A 23,605-nucleotide genomic window follows, 5' to 3' on the forward strand; every position below is an offset into this window, starting at 1 on the left:
ACATTCTTTGAACTTTAAATGAATATCTTTAGGGAAGCCTATCCTGTCTCTATCCAAAAACTGTGCTCCATTAGCTCATACCTTACAATTAATGCCTTTTTTCAGTGGGTTCTCATTGAATGTCTTTAGACTGTAAGTCCTTATAAACAGGGCCCTCCTAACCCCTATGTATTGAATTGAATTGTAACTGTACTGTCTCCCTTTATTTCGCAAAATGCTATGCAAACTGTTGGCGCTATATAAATCCTGAGTAATAAGAATAAAGGTAATGAATGCACAACCAAATCTTGAATATATTGACTGTAAACTTTGTTCTTGAATCAATTTACGGTACTTCATAAACCATGGTGTAATGATGTATTGTCGTCCTAGCTATTTGTGTCCAAAAGGAACCACATTGAGTTTTTCTTTATTCATATTTCATATAACAACTTTATAAGGGCTTGTGATTATTGTAGGCACCAAAATTACTTTCCTCCCCATACAATTCAGTTGGAATACAAAAGCAACTTACAACACCTTGAGGCAGGTCAACAACACCTGTGAAGGAACTAAAATGATCTCATAATCATCTCAGGCTGCTCAAATACACTGTGCTTATTTGCCCATTTGTACAAGCCTTTAGACATATTAACCAAAAAGCATGTATGAATGCAAATTTCTCTTTGACAGTACCCATTCACATACAATGTGTACTTGTTTGGTTCAGCTGATCTTGGAAAATAAAAGCTATTTGATGACTATTTTATGCATTTTATGCAAATGTTCCATGTAAATATTAGTTACTAAGCAATATTGAAAACAATTAAGGTGCTTTGTACCGTATATGTCCAGCCAGTTTTGGATAGAGTGAGAAAGGGTTAGAACTTATATTGGGTTTTACCACTATCCAAGGCTCTGTTAGGGTAGATTTACTCTCAGTTCTTGTCCAGGTGTTAATAGTTTTCTTTCTTTCTTTCTTTCTTTCTTTCTTTCTTTCTTTCTTTCTTTCTTTCTTTCTTTCTTTCTTTCTTTCTTTCTTTCTTTCTTTCTTTCTTTCTTTCTTTCTTTCTTTCTTTCTTTCTTTCTTTCTTTCTTCACCGGGTGTGTATTACTATCTGTATCCCTGTTGCAGTTTTTTTGTGTGTTGACAATATATTATCCAACCAGTATCTGGTAAAAAGTCAGTTGCTTGTTTTGGAAATCATTGTACCATATTTATTCGAGTATAACGCGCAAAATTTTCTACCAAAAAAAGAAATCAAAGTTTGGGTGCGCGTTATAAACGAGGGCTGGGGTGGGGTGGCAGTGGCGGGCGGTCCATTGAGGGCGCAGGCGAATTGTGAGTTCGCACTGCGCCTTTTCCGGGCTGCAGCCGCTCACTGTACGCGAAGGCGAAGAAAAAAAAACGTCCCCTCGTCGCGTACAGTGGGCGGCCCGAACTGGGGGTGAGAATTCTTATTATCCGCTGTATGGTCGCCGCTTCATTTCCTCGCCTCGCCCACACGTTACGGTAAGCATTGCTTTTGTACAATTCAGTGTTTTGCGTACCGTAATTCAGTGTTCTTCATATTTTAAGCGAAGAAACTGGAGAAACAGATGTTCCTGCCAACTGGGACACTGATGAAAAATTAACTCGAGAAGAATGGGAACAACTCTTTATATTGTTACCGGTAATTTTATTTCGGTATTGTGTTTATACCAGTTTACGTTGTCAATAAATTATTTTTATCATGGCCACACGTGTTCAACAACGTTTTTTTGTCAATTACAATGCTTGGTGTGAAACAAAATTTTATACCGATTTTTAATCGAAAATTAGGGGTGCGCGTTATACACGTGTGCGCGTTATACTCTAATAAATACGGTACATGTATTGAAGATGGCAGTTGATTACAAAATTCAAAGCACGTGTATGCGAAAGTCACACCAGAATTGTAAAACTACGAAATGTAAATGTGACAGTGTGTTCACTTATGATGTTTATGTGCATGTACTTCTATGTAATTGATGAACAATACAACTCTAAAAACTACAGCCAGATTGATTCCATGCATTGTCTAAAAAAATAACCTCAGAAAATTAAATTCATCTTACCTGCTTGTTGTAGTAACTGGGTTTGGTGCATAAGATTTGTTACTACATGTTACATCTGTGTTACATAGGAAGCTCTGTAGAAATGGAACCATCCCTGTACTCTGAAGATTCCTGGGAGCCAGATAACCTGAAAAAATAAACCTGCGCATGAGAATTCAAGGCTGCATAATATATGCTAGGAGCCTACTTTTAGATACAGTATGCTAAAAGTTTTTTTTCTTGCTCAGTAATGCTGTCTCTACATGTGCATGTCTTACTTCAAGTTATTCTCATTGTTTCTTCCAATGGCTACCTAAGAAACCAATGCAAATTGTGAATGTATTTTTAACCAATGTTGGATGTTTATTACGTTATATTTTTAACTGATCCACCTAAATCAATAAATGTTTACTTTGATTCTGTTATATATATATATAACCATTATTGATTTACTTTTTAAATGAGAGTTACACTGATTGACAGTAACAATACTACAGTAAAGAGATAATTGTTTATAAAACTAAGAATGAAAGCTTCCCTTTGTGCTAATAATTAGTGATAGGTGGGTTACAAACAGATGAAATATACAACTAATTATATGTAGCGGACCCCCAGAACCCCCTAGGGCCTAGTGATGACCTTCAGAGGCAAAGAGGGGCTACATACCTCCTGTGGGTGTGGATTGTCAGGCATGGTGGGTAGTGATGCAGGTAAAATAAATGATGTTCGCCAGTCACTTTTATGCTGAAGGAACAGGATAGTTTATTTCTTCTCAACAGGTCAAAAATAAACTGAGGGAGAGAGGGGTAGGGTCCAGGACACCCTTTAAGAACAGTCTATTAGGCAGACTCCCATTGCAAAAGACAGGTACTCAGACAGCGGTACAGGATAACAGACCTAGAGAATCATTAGGTATCCATAAAACTTCAGATCGATCTGGGAGGCAACTTCTCTCCACCAGATTCAATCCCTTTTTTGTGGTCTGTACTGTCTGGACAGCTGTCCTCCATAAGAAACAGGCAGGTTACTCACACAGGTTGCTGGATGTCTGTGGATGATCTTTCCCATGTGGGTCGCTGGCTCTCCTCAGCAAAATCCCAGGCATGTGACCAGGCCTCAGACTTTAGGCCTAGCCAGCAGCAGCACAGCAATACACACCCTCCCCCAAGGGGGTCCGGGCGGGAAGAGACCGATTATTGGACCTCCCCCCTCTTAAATAAGATCTCCCAGAATGCCGTAGTGACACTGTAATTGGCTGAGAGAGACATGGACATTAACAGTTTGTTTAACTGTACTTCTCACACTAATGTCAGAGGCAACAGTGCCACCTACTGACGGAAGGGAGAAACGCAGTCAAACCAGATTAAGAGGGGAAGTTCAATTAACCATAGTAAAATTACAGCCAGGCTAGTTAAGGCCCAGCAACTAAATTTAACAGCAACCTTGCATTAAAACAAGGGTGCTACATATACTTCAGTCTGGACCCAAATCACACTTCTAAAGTCAACAGAAACCTAAAGAAAAAAACAAAAAAATCTAACCCTTACACTGTGCAGAAGGCACTTTTCGTCACCTTACTCACCTTTTCCCTTCCTGTACATGACCTCAATCCACACTGTATGCCTTGTGAAAATACCAGTATTTCTTACCTTTTTTCATGCCTAGAAGCATTCTGACCATAGAATGCACATATTATTTGCATGATAGCACTAGGAATGAGTGTGTGGAAGGCAAGTGAAGGTACCAGAATATGTCTCCTACACAGAAACATGCGCAGCACACAACATGGCACAAGGCCCAGCTTTTAGAGTCTCATCCTAAGCAAGCATGCATTTCTATGCATATGTACCTCATATTATGAGCACAGATGAGTGTGCATGCCCAGCATTTATTTGTTGCTACATGGCCTACTGAAACATGGCTTTGAGAAGCTACTGACTATTCCTGTGACCCATGTCTTGATCCTGTTATTCTTATGCATCTTCGTATATACTTTCTGTCACTGACCCGACTTGCTTTCTTGACCTTGCTTACTGCCTGCTGATTTGGTATCCCGAGATATTCTCATGTTGCTGACCCTGACCTGCCTCCTGTTCTCGCTTGCTATCTGCTCATTTGGTCCCTCTTGCTATCTGGCCAATCCTGACCTCGACCTGTTTCTTGTCCTTGCTTACTGTCAGCGGACTTGGTACCTCCTGCTGTCTGCCTGATCATGACCTTGGCTTATCTCCTAAACTTGTTTGCTGTTTGCTGATTTGGTACATTGTGCTGTTTGCCTGATCATGGCTCCAGCCTGCACTTTGACTCCAGCTAATATGATCCCAGCTGCAAAATCCAGCTGCATTTAATTCTTTGTTGTCTCCTGGTTACAGTCTGCCTATGCTCTGCACACAGTGGGTTTCACCACATAAAAATGTTTTAGTCCACTCCCTCAGTTTTACTTTTGACAGTAGTATCTCAAATTCATCTGTTGTTATTACTAGGACTTTATTTATATTGTATTTATTTTTTTAGGCACACATGAGTGGTGACATCTGACTTCATAGGTGACGATAAAGTTGCTACTTAATTGGGCTCCTTGAGATATCTAAAGGTGTGTGCAGATATCTCTAGGGGTCTTCTTTAATGGTATTCCAATTCAAAGCTGATACTAAAAAGCTTGAAAAACTCATTATTTTGATGCCCTGACTTAGAATATCAACCAGCCAGAAAAGTGTATAAAGGGGAAAATTCTCAAACACGGCCCAGCAATAAACAAAGTCAACAGTATTTACCAAAGTTATATTTTAGTTATAGCTGACGTAGTATACAATAAATTTAAGGTTAGTGGTTAGACTTATGTTAGGAGTTAGTTCAGGTGTTATGCTTAGGCTAAGAGTTCAATTTACAGATTCGCATCACATGCTCCTGATGAAGTGAAATACTAGTCCACAGAAACGCGTCGAGCTTAATTTGATGCAGACCTATACCAATTTTCTTTTTAAAGCCCGTAGCGTGTGCAACACACTCAAAAGACTCCACCCGGTGCATAAAAAAGTGCACACACACAAAGTGAGAACACAAAAAAGCACAGGGTGTGCGAAATCGTATGGTCTTCCCTCCGAAGAGGTAGGACCCCGAAACCTCGATCCCCCGGGGCGCAAGACTCCTGACAGGGATTTAAGGTACTCATGGTCTGTCTGGCCGAAACCAGACCGACCCCGTTCTTCAGGGGGACTGCCGAAACAGCCCCCACTGAGTACTAAGTGGGGCTCCCCCGAAGGGAGACCCCATGAGAGAGGGCGAACTAAGCCAAAAGGCCATATCCACCCCCTCCCAAGACTCAAGGCTGGGCCCGAGGACCCACACACTCCAGTCGTGCAAATAAAGAAAAAAAGGTGAAAGTGCAGTGACAAACTCCAAAGAAAAAGACAAACAAACAAAGAAGTGGGGAAAGGGAAGTGGGGAAAGTGCAATGGTGCCATGTGAGGAACCAAGGCAGGCCTTCCAGCCGGAATAAAAAATTCCTCTGGTGCAAGCCAAAAGGCCTGTCCCAAGAGGCAGGTGCGAAAAAGGTGTGCATTGACCAAGGTGCCGAAAAAACTCACAGCGAGCTGCCCCTCACCAGTGAGAAATTAAGGCACCCCTGGGCTGTCACCCCAGGGGCACTTACACTACGGGCTTTTTCAATCTCAGCCCCCGGCCAGACCGAGTGTAGCCTATCCCCACCAGCAGACATCAGAACCTGGACAGCTTAGAGAGAGCTTGCCTACCACTGGGGACAGGCCTTTTGCAAGGCCAGATCAAAACCCAGGAGAGAAAGCCCTCCCCTCGCTATCCTGTTCCTCAGCCCATTACATCCAGGAACAGTTCCACCGGCCCCCTGAACCGGCTTTCCTGCCCCCTTCAAACTGGTTAGGACAGTTCAACCCATTCGAATCAGAAGGCGGCGGGCCCCACATGCTTTCCCAGATGACCTAATCCCCATACCTCAATACTCTGAGCGCTCCGGGTTTCGGTCATACTGGTACTAGCTAAGGCCCATACCAACTGATAAGAACAGATACTACACTTGATCTTAGCCAAAAGGCTATACCAATACCATGTTACTCTTACATATTTATTTTGTACAATTTTGACTGATGTATTGTGCAATTTTGATGTATGTATGTACTCCAGCTCAGATTCATTGCCTTCTCATTTTACCTACAGTTGTTATGTATATGTGCATTTATGCAATTTGTTATTACTATTTTTACCATCATGGCCTTTGTCACACGTCTTATTCAAAGTCTCAACCTTCCCCTCTTATGTAAAGAGTTCAATTTAGGTCAGGGATAAGTTAGGGTTAACAAAGAAATGGACAATTTGCTTTGTCCTTGTGAAATACGTACTTGTTTACTGAAAATACTTACAAGGAAATAAAATCCTTAATCATTCTAAAACAGACACAAACACGTCAGAATCATAAACTCTTCACATAAATTCTGTGCCTTTTTTATTTTTTTCCTTAATCAGTGAGTACATTTAAATAAGTATTTTCAATAAACAAAAACATGTTTCATGAGGTACTTTGTCCATTGCTTTGTTTTTCAGAAGTGTAGTAGAGATAGTAAGCCTGGCATTAAGATTTATTTTTGGTAGCAATAAACAGAATGGTAATCAAGAGGGGAAGTCACTTTTATGTTAAACCAATTAGGAATCTGGTAATAGTTTTCTCTTTGTAGCAGTGAGGACAGAGCTTGCTGGCCTGGTTCTATGAGCAGGAAAGGCTGACAGCAGAGAAATGCTTTTAGAAGGAGTACACCTCTGAAATGCGTCGCCTAGACACCAGCCACATCATCTGATTACCTGGAAGCACCTCCCCCTCCTCTCCCCACAACGTGCACGCTGCAACACTGGGCTCTGTTTTGTGAGTGTTTAGTGTTCTGCCCTCCTCTGCTGTCAACCTTCCCCGCTCACAGAACCAATGCCCAGACAGCTCTGCACTGCTACAAAGGGAAAACTAGCACTGGATCCCTGCTTACCGTTTAATATCTAAGTTACTTTTCCTTATGATTACCATTCTGTTTATTGCTTTTAAAAAAGAAATCCTGGCACCAGGCTTACTACTTCTAGTACATTTACTACAGGTAATTGGCCACATCCCAGTCACTCTTATAAAGCAAAAGCTGTGACTTTTCTTTTTTGCTGTGTGCCTTCCTCATCTAAAAGGGTTTTGTCTTGCTCCAATACACTACTTATGCAATTGCCTTCTTTGTTTTTTGTAAAACAGACCTCCCTGTCTGTGGCATGAGCTGCCCATCCTCAGAGACATTTTGAACACTAAAACGTAGTCCACTGTGGCTGTTTGTGAGAAAACTCTGATAATTACTGCAAACACTATGGCAATCTGTGTCGGAAGCTTTTCAGTTTATGGATTTTGTGTAGGGATTAGGTTCATATTTAAAGAGAACTAAAGCATATTTTGTGGATAGATTAGGGTAGGGGTTATAACTAGGGATGATCGAACTTTTGAAAAGTTCGGTTCGACCAGAACACCCGAACTTCACGAAAGTTCGGCCCGGATTTCAGAACCCCATTGAAATCAATGGGACCCGAACTTCTGTAATCAAAAAACACCATTTTTAAGCCCTAAAACCCAATAAATGCCCCTAAAAAGTGCCTAGGGTTCTGGGTCATGCCCCATTAACTATTAATCACACAAAAAAAGTTCTTAAAAATTGTCATTTTTGATAAAAAAGCCAATTATTGAAAAATTAAAAAAAAAAAAAAAAAAGAGATTTTTTTGATTTTTACTTTGGATTTAGTATCTGGGGGGTCTAAAAGGTGTGCATGTGAAGTTTCAGCTCTGTAGCATGTCCAGAACCATGAAAAAAAAAAAAAAAGATAATTTTTCAGTAGAACAGGGATGTGGTTCGGGAGCCTCCTTTAACTTTAACACCTATATGATCTTTTTTTCTGGTTCTGGACATGCTACAGAGCTGAAACTTCACAGGTACACCTTTTAGACCCCCCAGACACAAAATCACACAAAAAAAGTTCTTAAAAATTGTCATTTTTGATAAAAAAGCCAATTATTGAAAAATTAAAAAAAAAAAAAAAAAAAAAGAGATTTTTTGATTTTTACTTTGGATTTAGTATCTGGGGGGTCTAAAAGGTGTACATGTGAAGTTTCAGGTCTGTAGCATGTCCAGAACCAGAAAAAAAAAGATTGTTTGTATTAGAAAACTTTAAGCACAGGAATATGGCTTCTCTGCTGTAACACCTTGCCGGTTTAATAGCAGGCATTTTTTTGGGTTCTTTGCAGTCAGGAAAAACATCTGAACTTGTGTATAGTGGTACTGTGCACAAGTTCTGATGTTTTGCCTGCCTCCAAAACCCTCCAAAAAATGCCAGCAAAAACACACCTGGGCATTTTTTTTTTTTGACGCTAGCGTTTTTTTGGCATTTTTTGGGGTTCTTTTGAGGCAGGCAAAACATCTGAACATGTGTATAGGGGGGATATATAGACATATATGTCTGAATATATACCCCTAGACATATATAGGTGTGATAGTAGCAGAAATAAATGCTTGCGCTAATGAAATCATTTACAGTAATATATTTCTGCTACTATCACACCTATATATGTCTAGGGGTATATATTCAGACATATATGCCTATATATACACCCTATACACATGTTCAGATGTTTTGCCTGCCTCAAAAGAACCCCAAAAAATGCCAAAAAAACGCTAGCGTCAAAAAAAAAAAAAAATGCCCAGGTGTGTTTTTGCTGGCATTTTTTGGGGGGTTTTGGAGGCAGGCAAAACATCAGAACTTGTGCACAGTACCACTATACACAAGTTCAGATGTTTTGCCTGCCTCAAAAGAACCCCAAAAAATGCCAAAAAAAACGCTAGCGTCAAAAAAAAAAAAATGCCCAGGTGTGTTTTTGCTGGCATTTTTTGGGGAATTTTGGAGGCAGGCAAAACATCAGAACTTGTGCACAGTACTACTATACAGATGTTTTTCCTGACTGCAAAGAACCCAAAAAAATGCCTGCTATTAAACCGGCAAGGTGTTACAGCAGAGAAGCCATATTCCTGTGCTTAAAGTTTTCTAATACAAATGATCTTTTTTTTATGGTTCTGGACATGCTACAGAGCTGAAACTTCACATGTACACCTTTTAGACCCCCCATATACTAAATCCAAAGTAAAAATCAAAAAATCTCTTTTTTTTTTTTTTTTTTTAATTTTTCAATAATTGGCTTTTTTAATCAAAAATGACAATTTTTAAGAACTTTTTTTGTGTGATTTTGTGTCTGGGGGGTCTAAAAGGTGTACCTGTGAAGTTTCAGCTCTGTAGCATGTCCAGAACCCCAAAAAAAGATCATATAAGTGTAAAAGAGGGGTCCCACCATCCCTGCTCTACTGAAAAATTATCTTTTTTCTGGTTCTGGACTTGCTACAGAGCTGAAACTTCACAGGTACACTTTTTAGACCCCCCAGACACTAAATCCAAAAAAAGTCATGCCTGCCTCCAAAAATGCCCGATAAATGCAAGAAAAAGCGCCGTAGAGAAGCCGTATTCCTGTTCTAATAAAAATTATAAGAAAATGCTAATTTTTGGGGGGTTCTGGACATGCTACAGAGCTGAAACTTCACATGTACACCTTTTAGACCCCCCAGATACTAAATCCAAAGTAAAAATCAAAAATTTTTTTCAATAATTGGCTTTTTTATCAAAAATGACAATTTTTAAGAATTTTTTTTGTGTGATTTTGTGTCTGGGGGGTCTAAAAGGTGTACCTGTGAAGTTTCAGCTCTGTAGCATGTCCAGAACCATAAAAAAAAAGATTGTTTGTATTAGAAAACTTTAAGCACAGGAATATGGCTTCTCTGCTGTAACACCTTGCCGGTTTAATAGCAGGCATTTTTTTGGGTTCTTTGCAGTCAGGAAAAACATCTGAACTTGTGTATAGTGGTACTGTGCACAAGTTCTGATGTTTTGCCTGCCTCCAAAACCCCCCAAAAAATGCCAGCAAAAACACACCTGGGCATTTTTTTTTTGACGCTAGCGTTTTTTTTGGCATTTTTTGGGGTTCTTTTGAGGCAGGCAAAACATCTGAACTTGTGTATAGTGGTACTGTGCACAAGTTCTGATGTTTTGCCTGCCTCCAAAACCCCCCAAAAAATGCCAGCAAAAACACACCTGGGCATTTTTTTTTTTTGACGCTAGCGTTTTTTTGGCATTTTTTGGGGTTCTTTTGAGGCAGGCAAAACATCTGAACTTGTGTATAGTGGTACTGTGCACAAGTTCTGATGTTTTGCCTGCCTCCAAAACCCCCCAAAAATGCCAGCAAAAACACACCTGGGCATCTTTTTTTTTTGACGCTAGCGTTTTTTTGGCATTTTTTGGGGTTCTTTTGAGGCAGGCAAAACATCTGAACATGTGTATAGGGGGTATATATAGGCATATATGTCTGAATATATACCCCTAGACATATATAGGTGTGATAGTAGCAGAAATATATTACTGTAAATGATTTCATTAGCGCAAGCATTTATTTCTGCTACTATCACACCTATATATGTCTAGGGGTATATATTCAGACATATATGTCTATATATTCCCCCTATACACATATTCAGATGTCATGTCTGACATCAAACATGTCCTCAAAAAAGCACTGGCAGTGGCAGCCCCTGCAGCATTAAAAAATGCTTGCTGGTGAGAAGCCACATGCCTGTCCTGAAGCAACACAGAGAAATGATCATTTCTCTATAGCGGTCACCCTGCTATGGAAGGGTTTTGTCACCCTGCCATAGCAGTCACTGTCAGTTAACCCTACACTACACTACGGTCCCCTGACACTTAACACTTTCCCTACAGAAACTAAATTTTTGAAGCTAACTTAAGTGTAAAGGAGCACTCTAACTACACTAGATATTCCTTTCCTCACACTAAAAATAGCTAAATGACACTTTTAAAGTAAAATTAACAGAACTGCTTCCACTCTCTTCCATGTCCAGTATAACAATGCTGGGAATATGGCGGGGGCGATCTTATATACTGGGGGGCGTATTCACTAATGATTGGTCTAGGGACCCCCTAGTCACTCCAATCACATTCCTAGCATTCTCCTGCCCCCTCAATTGGCTTTTGCTAATGGTTCTGGTCCAATCACGGGCTTTTAAAGCCCATTTCCTGAAGCATTGCATTTTGGGCGGTTCTGGTTGCCGAATTCCGAACTTTTTGGGCAAAAAGTTCTAAATTCGGCCGAACCTCGAACACCCAATGTTCGGGCCGAACCGATGGTGGACCCGAACCGTTCGATCATCCCTAGTTATAACCCATGGCATGGGTTTTTTTGCCACCTGTATCCCACTGGGAAGATTACTCTTCACTTCCTGTCTTGTAGTCACAACCAGAAGTGAGAGGAAATCCTTTTAAAAGTGAGGGAATCCTTGGTTGTCACCAGGGTCACCAGAACTAGTGTCCCCATTGACTCTATGACTGTTCTGGGGCCAACCCAAAATTTGGGATTTTCTTTGACTATCAATTATAATAGTAAATAGGACAATTAGAGAAGCTGAATCTCTGTAACGTTATACTTTAAGGGTAACTTTTTGGAATAGTTTGAGCTTTTTGTATTTAGACAATGTTTAGGGGTTATGCTGAGGTACATATAAGCTATTGAGGCCATAAATATGAAATTTTAAAGGGGCCATCTCTGTCATTCTGATACTGGCTTTACTACCTAGTATGGCATTGATCTGCTAAAACATTTAGCCAATTGTTGAAAGTTGAAAAGTCTAACTTCTATCCTGCATGCTTGTTTCGGGTCAGTGAGACACAAAGTAGTGAATACATCTGATATTTTCTACCTTGCTGATTCTCTTAAATATTAAGTGTGCTGAATAACTTTTTTGGGTGCCTGAATGCATTACTATGTGATAAAAATAGATAGGCCATATGTTTTTATGCCACAATTTCTAGCACTGAAACCCCCTCAACAAAAACGAATTTCTATATGCTGAATATTAATTTATGAAGGTCAGATACAAAAAAGATAATCAGCGTCAAGTTGCAATCTTTCACGAACAGCCCCCTAAAATAGGAGACTGTCCCTGAAAACTTGGGCCATCTGATCCCCCTACTCTACACTGAAATCTCGCTAGCAGATAATGGAACCTAGTGCATTGTACTCTGTACTCCACGATACCAGAAAAGTGTCTGTATTTACTGGACAAGTTACCTTTTTTAAAACTGCAAAAAAGTTACCAGACCTGATTGGACTGGGTCTACAACATCACAATTTTAAACACAGCATTATACAGTATGTTTAAACACAGTATTAAAAGACGCAGTAACAAAACTCCTAACCTAAATACAACTTTTTTTTATATGTCTGTTATTAGAAACTGTTTTATTTATTAATAGCCTTTTTATAGTTTAGTAATAGCTTTTATAGTTTTATACTAACCCCCTTCAGAAATCTGGTATTTCTTGCGTGCAACCAGTTTTCAGGGCTGTTCTAATTTAAGACTAGTCACACTGGTTTGTTCAGCTTTTATCATACATGCCAGTAAATCAGTCTGTTACACTATTATGCCTAAAATCACATGCTGCACTGCATTGTAAGAGGTGACAGGTCCCAGGACATCCTTTCATAAATCTCCAATCCTCTTCTTCCCTTACAGCTGTATTGACAATGTGTCTCATAGCAAAGCTATGCAATCTAAAATGTAAAAATAAATATCCGATTCATTCTGAATTTTCTTTTCTTTTTCAAATCATTTTAATTAAGCAAATTTTCTTATATATATATATATGTATATATATTGTTAAAAACAGACTGCTAAATCTCATTAAGGCTGGCTAGCCTGAGTTCGTAAGCTGTAAACTGTCCAGAAAACATTCAAGTTCAACTGTTGCTAGGGCTCAAGCCCTAATTCCATTACCCATTCCCGTTCTACCCTTGCAAAAGGGGTTGAGGGACCTACAAAACACCACTTCTAAGTGGGTTCACCTAAGAGGGCTGACCCTCTAAACATCCAAGGAGAGAGACTCTAGGAAAGACTGAGTTGTGCTATTAAGAGGATCCTTTAGCCCATCGGGCCAGGATCAGATGTCATAAGCAAGTTAAAAGAGCACTCCGCAGACTAGTTTGGGCCAACGGGCCGAAGATGGAACTATGTTAAGTTTCCACCTAACAAAAAATATAGTGGGTAGCAGCCTGAAGTTTTTGGTGGGGTGTGCCCTATGGCCAGGGACCCCTGAAGAACTCATTGTTTCCCGCAGGTCAGATAGGTTGCTCTGGCTCCAGCAAATTAATTCCTGTCAGAAAAAGAGACTGGTTGTCACAGTGCTGTTGCAGAGAGGACGCTGCAGGCGCTGGTCTTTGGACATCTTATGTCTTCTTGACCTGAGGAGCATGACCGGAGTAGATAGCCAGTGATAGGGTTAGTGTCACCTTGAAGGAGTGATACAACATTGTGTCAAGACTGGCGGATGGAGGAAAGTGCTGGATCCCTTAGTTACGGAGGTTGGGTGAGAAGGTCGCCTCTGCGGACAGGGCTTTCTCACTGTCATCAGTTAGTCACAGTGTCATTTGGGAATGTACCTTTGCAGAAGTGCTTAACTTGTCTTTTTTTTCACAGGTTGCCTAGGCCCCATGTAGTAATAGTTAGCCAGGATGTTATGTTACCCACCAGAACAGAGTTTTGTTTGGTGGGGGGGGGGTGCATTCTCTTAATGCACTTGCTCTCTATATAGATTGTACAGCAGATATATCTATATTTTTCTATGTAATTTATTGACTGTAAAATTAGTTTTTCCCTTTTCCCCCTTTTCCAGGTTTGTGGGATACTCGTTGTAAATTTTGATAGGATTTTTGTAGGGGGCGGCTGCCCCAGAGCCAATGGGGACATGGCTCATTTTTGGTGGGGGGTAGATGTAGCACCCTCCTAGATAGGTGCTAGGTAGGAATATATAATTAGTTTTGCTCTGCCTGCTTATCAGGAGAGTAGAAGGCAACATATAGTTGCTCTCTTTGCCTATCAGGGGAGCATTATTAATAGTTAGGCCTGCTCTATGTGCTCAATGTGCAATTCATGTGGGCTGAGGGAGTGTCCCCACTGTATCCAATGAGGAGGTTTGTTGGACAGTGGAGGAAACCTGGCCAATGATGCACAGGCTTTTGTAACTATCCAAGTGGGTTGGCACAGTGAGAGGTGCATCATGGGATAGGGTATAAAAGCCAAGGGCACATGAGGCAGGGGGTCTTTGAGTGGGAAGCCAAGTCCCAGAAGGAGGGTGATGGCTGTCTCCTTTTCTAAAGTTGTGGAATGTGGTCACAGGCAGTCTTCCTGATGAACCAGAAAGTGTGACTGAACCCAGAGGTCCAGTGGAGGCTGACTGGTGGAGTTTGGAGGCAACGATGACACTGGAAAAACAGTGTGTGTGAGTACAGAGGAACTTGCCCAGGGGTCTGCCAGGAGGGGGGACCACTCCAGAGGCTAGAGTAAGCAGACGGTGTCAGCACGCAGGCAGTGAGAGTATAGGGGGTGCCAAGTTTAGAACCCTGAAGAGAATATCCAAGCAGGAATATTTAAAGCAACTTCACTTTAGTGGTAGAGTGAAGCAGTGGCCTTGCCGCATTCTACAGTTAGCTGTCCTCAAGACTGTGGGTGGTTTATAGTTGGAGTATCCCACTCCTCCCTTCTCCTATCCAAATTCTCAGTAGAACCACAGAAACAACATCCCCTAGGCTGATGATTGACTGAGCCAAGAACTTTCATTGCTGTTTATCTGCTGTCAGTTGCTAAGGGTAACCCTGGGGAATCCAAAAAGTGTAATTCTCAGCAGTCCTCTAGGGGGCAGTGCTACAGCATAATGCTGTAATGTTTCTGTTGCTGCATGGAATACTCCAAACAGGAGGTAACATATCCAGAGATCGCTACATGTTTATTAGATATAACTGGAAGAATACTCCTTTTAGGTTTGTTAGGTAAGCCTGTAAATTCATCCATCTGGATAGGAAGGAGCTGATAGGAACCCATAAAGTTACAAGAGCAAACTGTGTGTTAATGCAGCAGAAAATCACTTCTTTGGTTAGAAAGGGGTTAATAGTAGATTTTTCCTTCACTTGGATACAAATGGTTATGCAAAGGAGTGATAGAGATTTCTATAGCTCTATACAAAAACCTCACATGACATAAAAAGACTGCACGCACAACACCTTAAAATAATCTGCAAATACTGTTGCTGTTCTAAGAGGGTATTTACTCTTGAAAGGCACACACACACTTTAACCTGTATATCTGGATAAAAACATGTTTGGTAGTCATGACACTTAGCGGGTGTACATTCACTGTACTCAAACACCTTTTATAACCACTGTTGACTGGTTATATTAGCACTGCATATGTCCACATACCCTATTTCCACGTAAATATTAACTAATAATGTCACGAGTCCCGAGTCATGAGTAAGAAACAGTCACATTCGGTCCATTTTTTTGTATAGTATCTGAATACAGCCACTTTTTAACATAGCGGGGGAAAACCTGAAAAATATTATTTATAGGAAAAGACAACAGCTATATTCGAGTTAAAAGGAGAAGTACAGCCATAGCTTGATTGGCTGTACTTCTGTGGATCTCGGGAGTGCAGATAGTTTTGCACTCCATTTTCAGCAGACAGCGGGCTAAAGCCCATTGTCGGCTGATGTATCGGAGCCAGTGGCTCAAAGAGGAAAGGGGTGATCCCTGATGCCGCACATCTAAAGAATCCTATGGAGGTGGATAGAGTGGCAACCTCAGCCTGGACTCCGACCAAGCAATGTTCCCAATGCGTTTTGCTCTGTCCCCTGGAGCTTAGTCATGGGGGTAGAGATCACATGTGTGGGGGGAGTATTTAGGCATCATCGGTAGTCACATAACTAGTGTGAAGAGCTAACAGGTGTGTGTAATTTCTCATGTCTTGCTATTTACTATGAAAATCAACCAATTAGCATAATGAGAACAGATTTGCCTCGCCCTGTACAATAAAAAGTTATGAGTGCAAAAAGAAGCACTTAAACACTTATACTCCCAATTTAACCTATTAGAAACAAAAACTTTATGAATATGGTAAATTAAGAAAGGAGTCTTTGGTTGTATATGTGACTGAAACATCAGTCACAAAAGGTTTTTGATTTCACAATGTGACAAAGAAATGTTTTCCCTAGAGAACTCCAAAATGTACTCATATTTATTCAGGAATAGGTCACAATTGTTGTCACAATTGCCACGAAGCCAGTCCAGGCTCGGGAAATATCGTGACCATATGTGCGGGATTGTCCCAAATGCCAGCACCCAGCTCAGCCTCTCAGTGAGCCGCTGAGAGCCTGAGCTGGCTGCTCAGGGGCAGAGCAGAGAGCCAGTGACTGTAACTAGCTCTCTGCTCAGAGAGCTCTGAGAGCCAAGCAATCCGTGGTGTTTAATCGCTCAGTTCTCTGTCTTAGAACAAGCAAGGAACAGATGCTGCATCCACATAGGTAAGTATGATTAAAAAAAATAATAATAAAATCCCATACTTCGCTTTTAAGTGTTAAATCAAATATTACATTTAGGTTCACCGCTACAAGCCGATACCCTTACAAAAACCGAGCTAGGGCTCATACTTACTGGCTGTGTGTATATTCCATAAACTAATGTTGTTACATGATATCATATTACCATGTATGTGTGTTGGACAAATAAAAACACAACTATTAACTTACTGGCTTTTACTAAGAAAGAAAAACATTTTTAAAGCTTGCCAATGCTTATATAGTTTCAGCAAAATTTAAGAAGGATTTTTTAAGCTCTTCAAAGTCTGCACCAGCCAAAGCAAAAGGGTTGGGAATTTCAAATATGATGCCAAAGAAAACCCTTTAAGGCATTTGCTATGTGTTTACTAGGCATTTAGTCAGCATTCTCATGGACTTACATTATCAGCGCCGATGTGGCCAGAACCCCAAACACACTGCAGCAGATATTTTCTTTAATGTGATGCCATGCTGGTGCTAAAATATGGGCATGCACTCACCTAAGGTTGTACACACGCAACTATACTTTATGGCATGTTGTATTTGGTGGGGAGTATCGCTGCTAAAAGTGACCCATTCAAGTAAAAAGGGCCGTGCTGCATGCAGTTGCGGCTTGGTAGGATGGCATTTTCAGGCTTAAAGTATGTGGGGGGAGGTGACATATGACCTTCTCACTGCCTGTCAAACTCCTCTGTAAAGCTATTCATAAGGACGACAAGGGCTTTTTGCACATATGAATGAGTTAAATCAAGAGACTGCTTTCCATCTTATTTATACAGCTATAGGGGCTGATTTACCAAAATAGAGTGCAAATCGGGTGCAGTTCTGAATAGAAACCATTCAGCTTCCATGTTTTTTGAGCAAGGTTAAGTTTAGAAGCTGATTGGCTACCATGCTCAGCTTCACCAAATTTTGCACTCTCCAGTTTTAGTAAATCAACCCCATAGGCTCTTATTATATGTATCTTTGGACAATTTAAAATTTAAAACCCTTGTCATTTTTTTTTTTTTTTTTTTTACTGTTTCCATTGGGGAGATTTCCCTTTACCTCCATGGAAAGTAAGTAGAAATCTCCCCATATTAAAGAAAAATCCTCCTTAGACATCTGTCATGGCAACAGGGTCTCTCCCTCCCAACCCTACCCAGAAGATTTCCTCACACTTTCTGTGTTGGTGACACTGGCTACCACATGGGTACTCAACCTAAGAGCCGGTTCACACTGGGGGGGCTTCAATGTCGCCCGACTCTGAAGCCGCTCCGTGCAGTGCGACTTCAGCGTTACTTGCAAACGACTTCTCAAATAGAAGTCAATGCAAGCCGCTCCAATGTTGCCCCCAAGTAGTGCAGGAACCTTTTTCTAAGTCGGAGTGACTTGAATCGCTCTGATTAGAACGGTTCCATTGCACTGAATGGAGCACGACTTGTCAGGTGACTAAGTCGTCTGACAAGTCGTGCCAGTTTGAACCGGGACTAAGGCCCTCCAGCTGTTGCGGAACTACAAGTCACAACTACAAGCACTGTGTGCATGATACCATATGCTACATTTTCATAATACCTATAGTAAATATAATAAACGCATATGTATAATAAAGAACAGGATGTGCTTTCTTTCTGAAATCAGATATCTAGTTGATGCAGATATTATTTTACATATAACAGAAAACTTTGCTTGCTTTTATGCTTCCATTCTTTATATTGCACATCGACCCACCAAACAGGAAAATTACAAGCTGACAAACCTTTCTAAAGATACATGATATGACAATTCATACACACTGCTACCTGTCTTTTTTATTGCTCTTTAAATAAAATCTTATTTGTATGTGTTTTATTTTTATTTTTATTGGACATTGCATCATTATGACTATTATTTTCTCCTTAATGTAATGTAGTTACATAATAGTTACATAGTTTGTCAGGTTGAAAAAGTCAGTCTGGTTCAAAAGAACGTACTCAAAACAGAATCCTCATAGACAAACATTTATTGTTAACCCACTTAGTAATTATCATGCAATCCCCTGTATTTCATAATACTAAGTGCCCTGTATATGTGCCTTATTAAAAATTTGCTGTTCTAGACTAGGGATCGAGACTAGGGGACGATATATCAGGGGGCTGATATGCACTTTCCCCGATATATCGGAATCGGCCACCAAGGTGACCGATATTGTCGATATTTCGGGAAAGTGCTTGTACCGGAGTGATGCCTGCAGCTAGAGGCATCACCCCAGTACCGGCGTCAGCTCAGCTGTCATTACAAGGAGCGGGAGGGGACGTCCCCCCTCCCGCAGCTCACCGGGTCTCCCGTCCTACCACATTCGGCTCTGATCGGGTCTCCATGTAAAAACCCAGAAGTAATGTCACAACATCACTTCCGGGTACTCTGTGCCAGATTCAAAAAAATTACAGCATTCATAACAGCCAATCTTGGCGTTTTGCATGATTTTAAGTGCAGAGGAGGGGTTTGGGGTCTTTTAGACCCCCAGATCCCTCCACAAGAGTACCTGTCAAGTGATAAAAAAAAAAAAAATGTTTTAAATGTACAAAAATATCAACCAATATTGGCCGATACCATTAAAACGATGTTGGTTGATCACCATTCTAGACCATATTTTATAGCACCGCTCAGGGCTCACGTGACTGGCTGTCTGTCCCCTCTCCCGATCTGAAAGCTAGTGTGGAAGGGGCTGAAAATCCCCCGCTTACGCAGTCAGGAGGAGGAGAAAGCCGGCCGGTCACGTGAGCACCGAGTGGCGCTATAAAATATTATATAGAACAGCATATTTGTAATAAGACACATAAACAGGGCACTTAGTATTATGAAAGACAGGGGATCGCATGAAAACTACTAAGTGGGTTTACAATAATGGTTTGTCTATGAGGATTCTGTTTTGCGTACGTTTTATAATTACTAAGTTATTTCAGCAGCAGGAGGGGGGACAGGCCCTGACACAGAGCTGTCAGGCAGGTAGGGGAGGAGGGAGGAGGACAGAGGAGGACACAGGAGAGCTGCAGTTAGCAGCGGATGAAGGAGGCACATAAACTGACCACGGTGTCAGGGCTCAGCAGCCATGATAAACTGTGGTCAGTTTACAGGGGGAAGGCAGAATCAGGCAGGATCAGCCAGGTATTTCAGGTTATAGAAGGGACCAAATTACACAGCACAAGTACTGTGCTGTATAACATGCTTTAAAGGAGCAGGATGCATTTTTTTTCTTTAGGGTAACAAACACTTTAACACATCTCCTGACTTTGGCAGATAGAAAAAATAGTTCCTGCCCTTTGGAATTCTCAAACAACTTCTAGACTAACATAGTGGAGCTGTAAATTATATCCCTGACCTAGACATGAGCAAGACCAGCCACTCAGTGCAGGATTTAATTCTATATATTATGGCTAGTAACTTTAAGTGATCTTTCTATTCTTTTACCTCTATTCCATAAATATAATTTAGTTATTATTATTTTAAGTATGAATGTTATATAAAAAAAATCCATACATAAAATGATATACAATACTAAGATATCCTATTTAAATCTGAATTCAAGGTTTGTCATTTATGCATAGATACAATAATCTAGTTTGGTCCAATGTAAGTACGCATATGCTATATCTGTGGGATCCCTGTGGAAGGTGACAATCACTGTAGTAGCCGTGGCTCATACAGTGATCACTGCTGTATTCCAGGCTCTGTTCCAAGCTACTGCCCTGCTGTATAGTAACCACAGTGGGTTGCCCACTCAGCACAGGTGCCTTGTATTTTGCCTTTGTATTTAAATGCAAGGTGCTCTCTGACTGAACAAGTTAGAGAGACTGGGTGGTGACATTATGATCTCCACCTAGTCCAATCAGAGAACAGTCTGCATTCATTGACAAAAATACAAACCATTTTGTGATTGGTGCAAATACGGAGTAAGTGATTTCCTTTGTGCATAAGACAGCAGGCCGCTGCTTGGTGCAGGACCCAAAAAATAACAACACCCAAAATGGAGAACACTATAACGATTTACAAACAGGAAAATTAAATCAGCGCAATCAAAAAATAAATACATGAATTAATAAATAACGATTACAGCATACATTCAGTGCTTTCACTTCACAAATAAATACCAATGAACCGTAAATAATGCAGCGCCAAAATTATAGTGAAAAAAGTATAAATAAGTGCAAAAAACTTGAATAAATCACATAAAATCACATAGGTAGTGAAATAATAATTAAATAAGAAAAAATATTACAAATGTCCGATATTATCCTCTTATAGTGAAGATCAAGAATTCAATAAACTCAAAATATGATAAATCAATCGTTCATCAAAAGGAATAAAATTGAGTGAAAAAAGGCCCCAAAATTAGATAATCCTTCTGTGCCGTGCTCAGAAAAAGTGCTGGTGCTTCACTCCACTCTCGAGTGCTCAGTGTATACATGCTCAATAGCAGCTCATCCACAAGTATGGAACATCCGTATTTACATTGGTCCAATCTGGATCAATGTAACTATTCTATAAAATCCATATCTGGAATTCTAATTAAATAGGTTATTTTTAGTATTGTATATCATTTTGTGTATAGATTCCTTTTGTATCCAGCATCTTTCTTGCCTTTTGGCAGAACATTGGAGACAGTGGGGGACATTTATCAAATGAATTAGTGACACGATTATACTCCTATCAGGCTGCCTTTTATTTAGCCAATTTGGTCAATGCCACATATTTTCAGTGGATTATTGACTCCTGTGCCTGGAATCCTGGGCAGTCGGTTAATGGGACAGATTTTCACTCCAAACAGAAACACAGGAACAGCCATGGCTGGGTTTCTATCCAAAAGCTACTTTAGAGCAGCAGAGGAAGAAATTTATGAATGAAGCTGCAACAATATAATACTGTATATCTCTCTCATAATCTATCCCTTCTCTCCTGCTTAGCATTGCCACGCTGTGCTACAGAGTCGATAAATGTCCTCCATTCTGGTCATCGTTTTTTTTTTTTATCATATTGCCTACACAACATTCCTTTACAATTTGACATAATAGGTTAAAAATTAAAATCATCAAGCATAAGACAGTGATGAATAAAGAAACCAAGGGAGTGGCTTTAGGATACAATAGGCAAATGTTTTTAGTGTATGTGAGCTTGAGAGCAGTATTTTCATTGAGGCTGTGGCATTTCAAGGTGTATAGCTTATGATTACGCACGTGAGAAGCCTAGCATTTTTTACAGTGCTAAAATGAACCTTAGTAACCTTTTGTTTCTCCTTTAACAGAGTTTTATCAAAGGTTAGCAATATACGAACATAGGGGAACATTTTTTTTTTGATAGAGGGGGGGGGGGGGGGGGGGTTATAACCTCCGTCAGGTTTTTTTTTTGCCATCTGTGTCCCATTTTGGATATTTCCCTTCACTTCTTGTCCCATAGCCAAACAGGAAGTGAAGGGAAATCCCTGCAAATTAAGGAGATTACTTGGGGACCTCCAGGTTACTAGAACTAGTGTCCCCACTGGAAGGTTCCCCCTCTAATACTTTTTCTGGGGACAACCCAAAATTTGGGATTTTCTTTTACTTTCACTTTCAATGATAATGGTAAAAATAGAGTGAATCTCCCTAACAGGGGCACAGAGAGCAATAAAAATTGATAGATGTTGTAATCCCTCTCCCTCTACCAAAGTTTGGCCTTTAGTTATACTTTAACAAAAAAACAAAAACAAAAAAAAAAACTAGAAGCTGATTGGTTTCTATGCAGAGCTGTACTAAATTTTGCACTTTCCAGTTTTAGTAAATCAACCCAATGGATCCTTTATGACATATTCACTAATAAACATGTGATTCGGAGCTTAGTAAGTGAGGTAAGGCTTCATTTTGCAAAGGGTACCCAATCAGGAGCCAGGAAAATATAAAAAAAAACAGCATTTTTGCTTGCATATGATTTTAAGATGCAAGTCCGCAGAGCTTCTGCTCATTTACTAAGCTCTGGAGCAACTGCACTTACGGAGTGCAGTCTTTTTCCCTTTAGTAAATCACCCCTATATGATTCTATATGGGTCTCTAGAGGGCTAGAAAATTCTAGTCTCAGCATAGAATATTCAGAAAATGTTGAATATTTTGCAGAAAAAATAGTTGTTGCCTTGTTTGGAGGGCAGAAATATTTCTGTCTTGTTGACAGAATTGTGGCTGGAATTTTTGTAATCAATATTTATTAATTCTATGCAGACAAAATTGTAATTCAGATCCCCTCACCATGCACCATAGCCAGATCCTTGATCATTACTGCAATGAAGTTCAATGGATAGGTGTAAATGAGCACTAAAAGTTGATTTTTGAGCTTGAAAAATATTATGTCTCAAACTGTCCGAACTGTGCCAATAGCAAATAACACTATGTCATGCTGCACATTGATAGAACATGATATAGGAGACAAGATGGTGGTGTTGACCCACAGGGAATAATTACATTCTGGTTGCATCTTATGGTAAGAAAAGTGTAGTGAGTAGTGATGCCCTTGATAACTGATACAATGTTTTTAGTTTTCATGCCCAGGAAAACAACAGGATTACTTTAACCCTGAACTCCAGTCACACAAACTTTAAAGTGATTGTAAAGTCTTGTTTTTACAAAAAAAACATGCATGTTATACTTACCTGCTCTGTGCAGTTGGTTTTGCACAGAGCAACTCAGATCCTCTTCTTCTCGGGTACCTCTTCAGCTCTCCTGGCCACTCCCTTCTGTTGAGAGCCCCCTACAGCAAGCAGCTTGCTATGGGGGCACCCGAGCCGAGTCACAGCTTCCTGTGTTCATTCAGATACGGAGCCATGACACCGTCCCACCCTCTCTTAGGGGGCTTAGGGGGGCTGTTGAACACAGATTTTTTTTTAATGCAAAGAATACATTAAGATAGGAAAATCTTCTGCCTTTACAATCGCTTTAATGTAAATATATTCCTCAATAGCCACAACTGATTTTGTGTGCACCAAATGTCTTTGCCAGTTCAGATATTATATTGTAAAATTTAGCAGTGA

At 40.3% G+C, this 23,605-nt stretch overlaps 1 protein-coding gene across 1 annotated transcript in view; it reads right to left on the reverse strand.

Moving 5' to 3' along the window:
• ABCA12 (ATP binding cassette subfamily A member 12) overlaps positions 1–23,605 on the reverse strand; it is a 255,154-nt gene that overhangs the window by 177,272 nt on the left and 54,277 nt on the right. Inside the window, exon 3 of the mRNA XM_082262043.1 lies at positions 2,077–2,203. Coding sequence (XP_082118169.1) covers positions 2,077–2,203 — 127 coding nt within the window. The remainder of the gene's footprint in view (positions 1–2,076; positions 2,204–23,605) is intronic.

The sequence above is a fragment of the Pelophylax lessonae genome (genome assembly GCF_965119305.1).
Source record: "Pelophylax lessonae genome assembly, chromosome: 6".
NCBI classification, from domain to species: domain Eukaryota; kingdom Metazoa; phylum Chordata; class Amphibia; order Anura; family Ranidae; genus Pelophylax; species Pelophylax lessonae.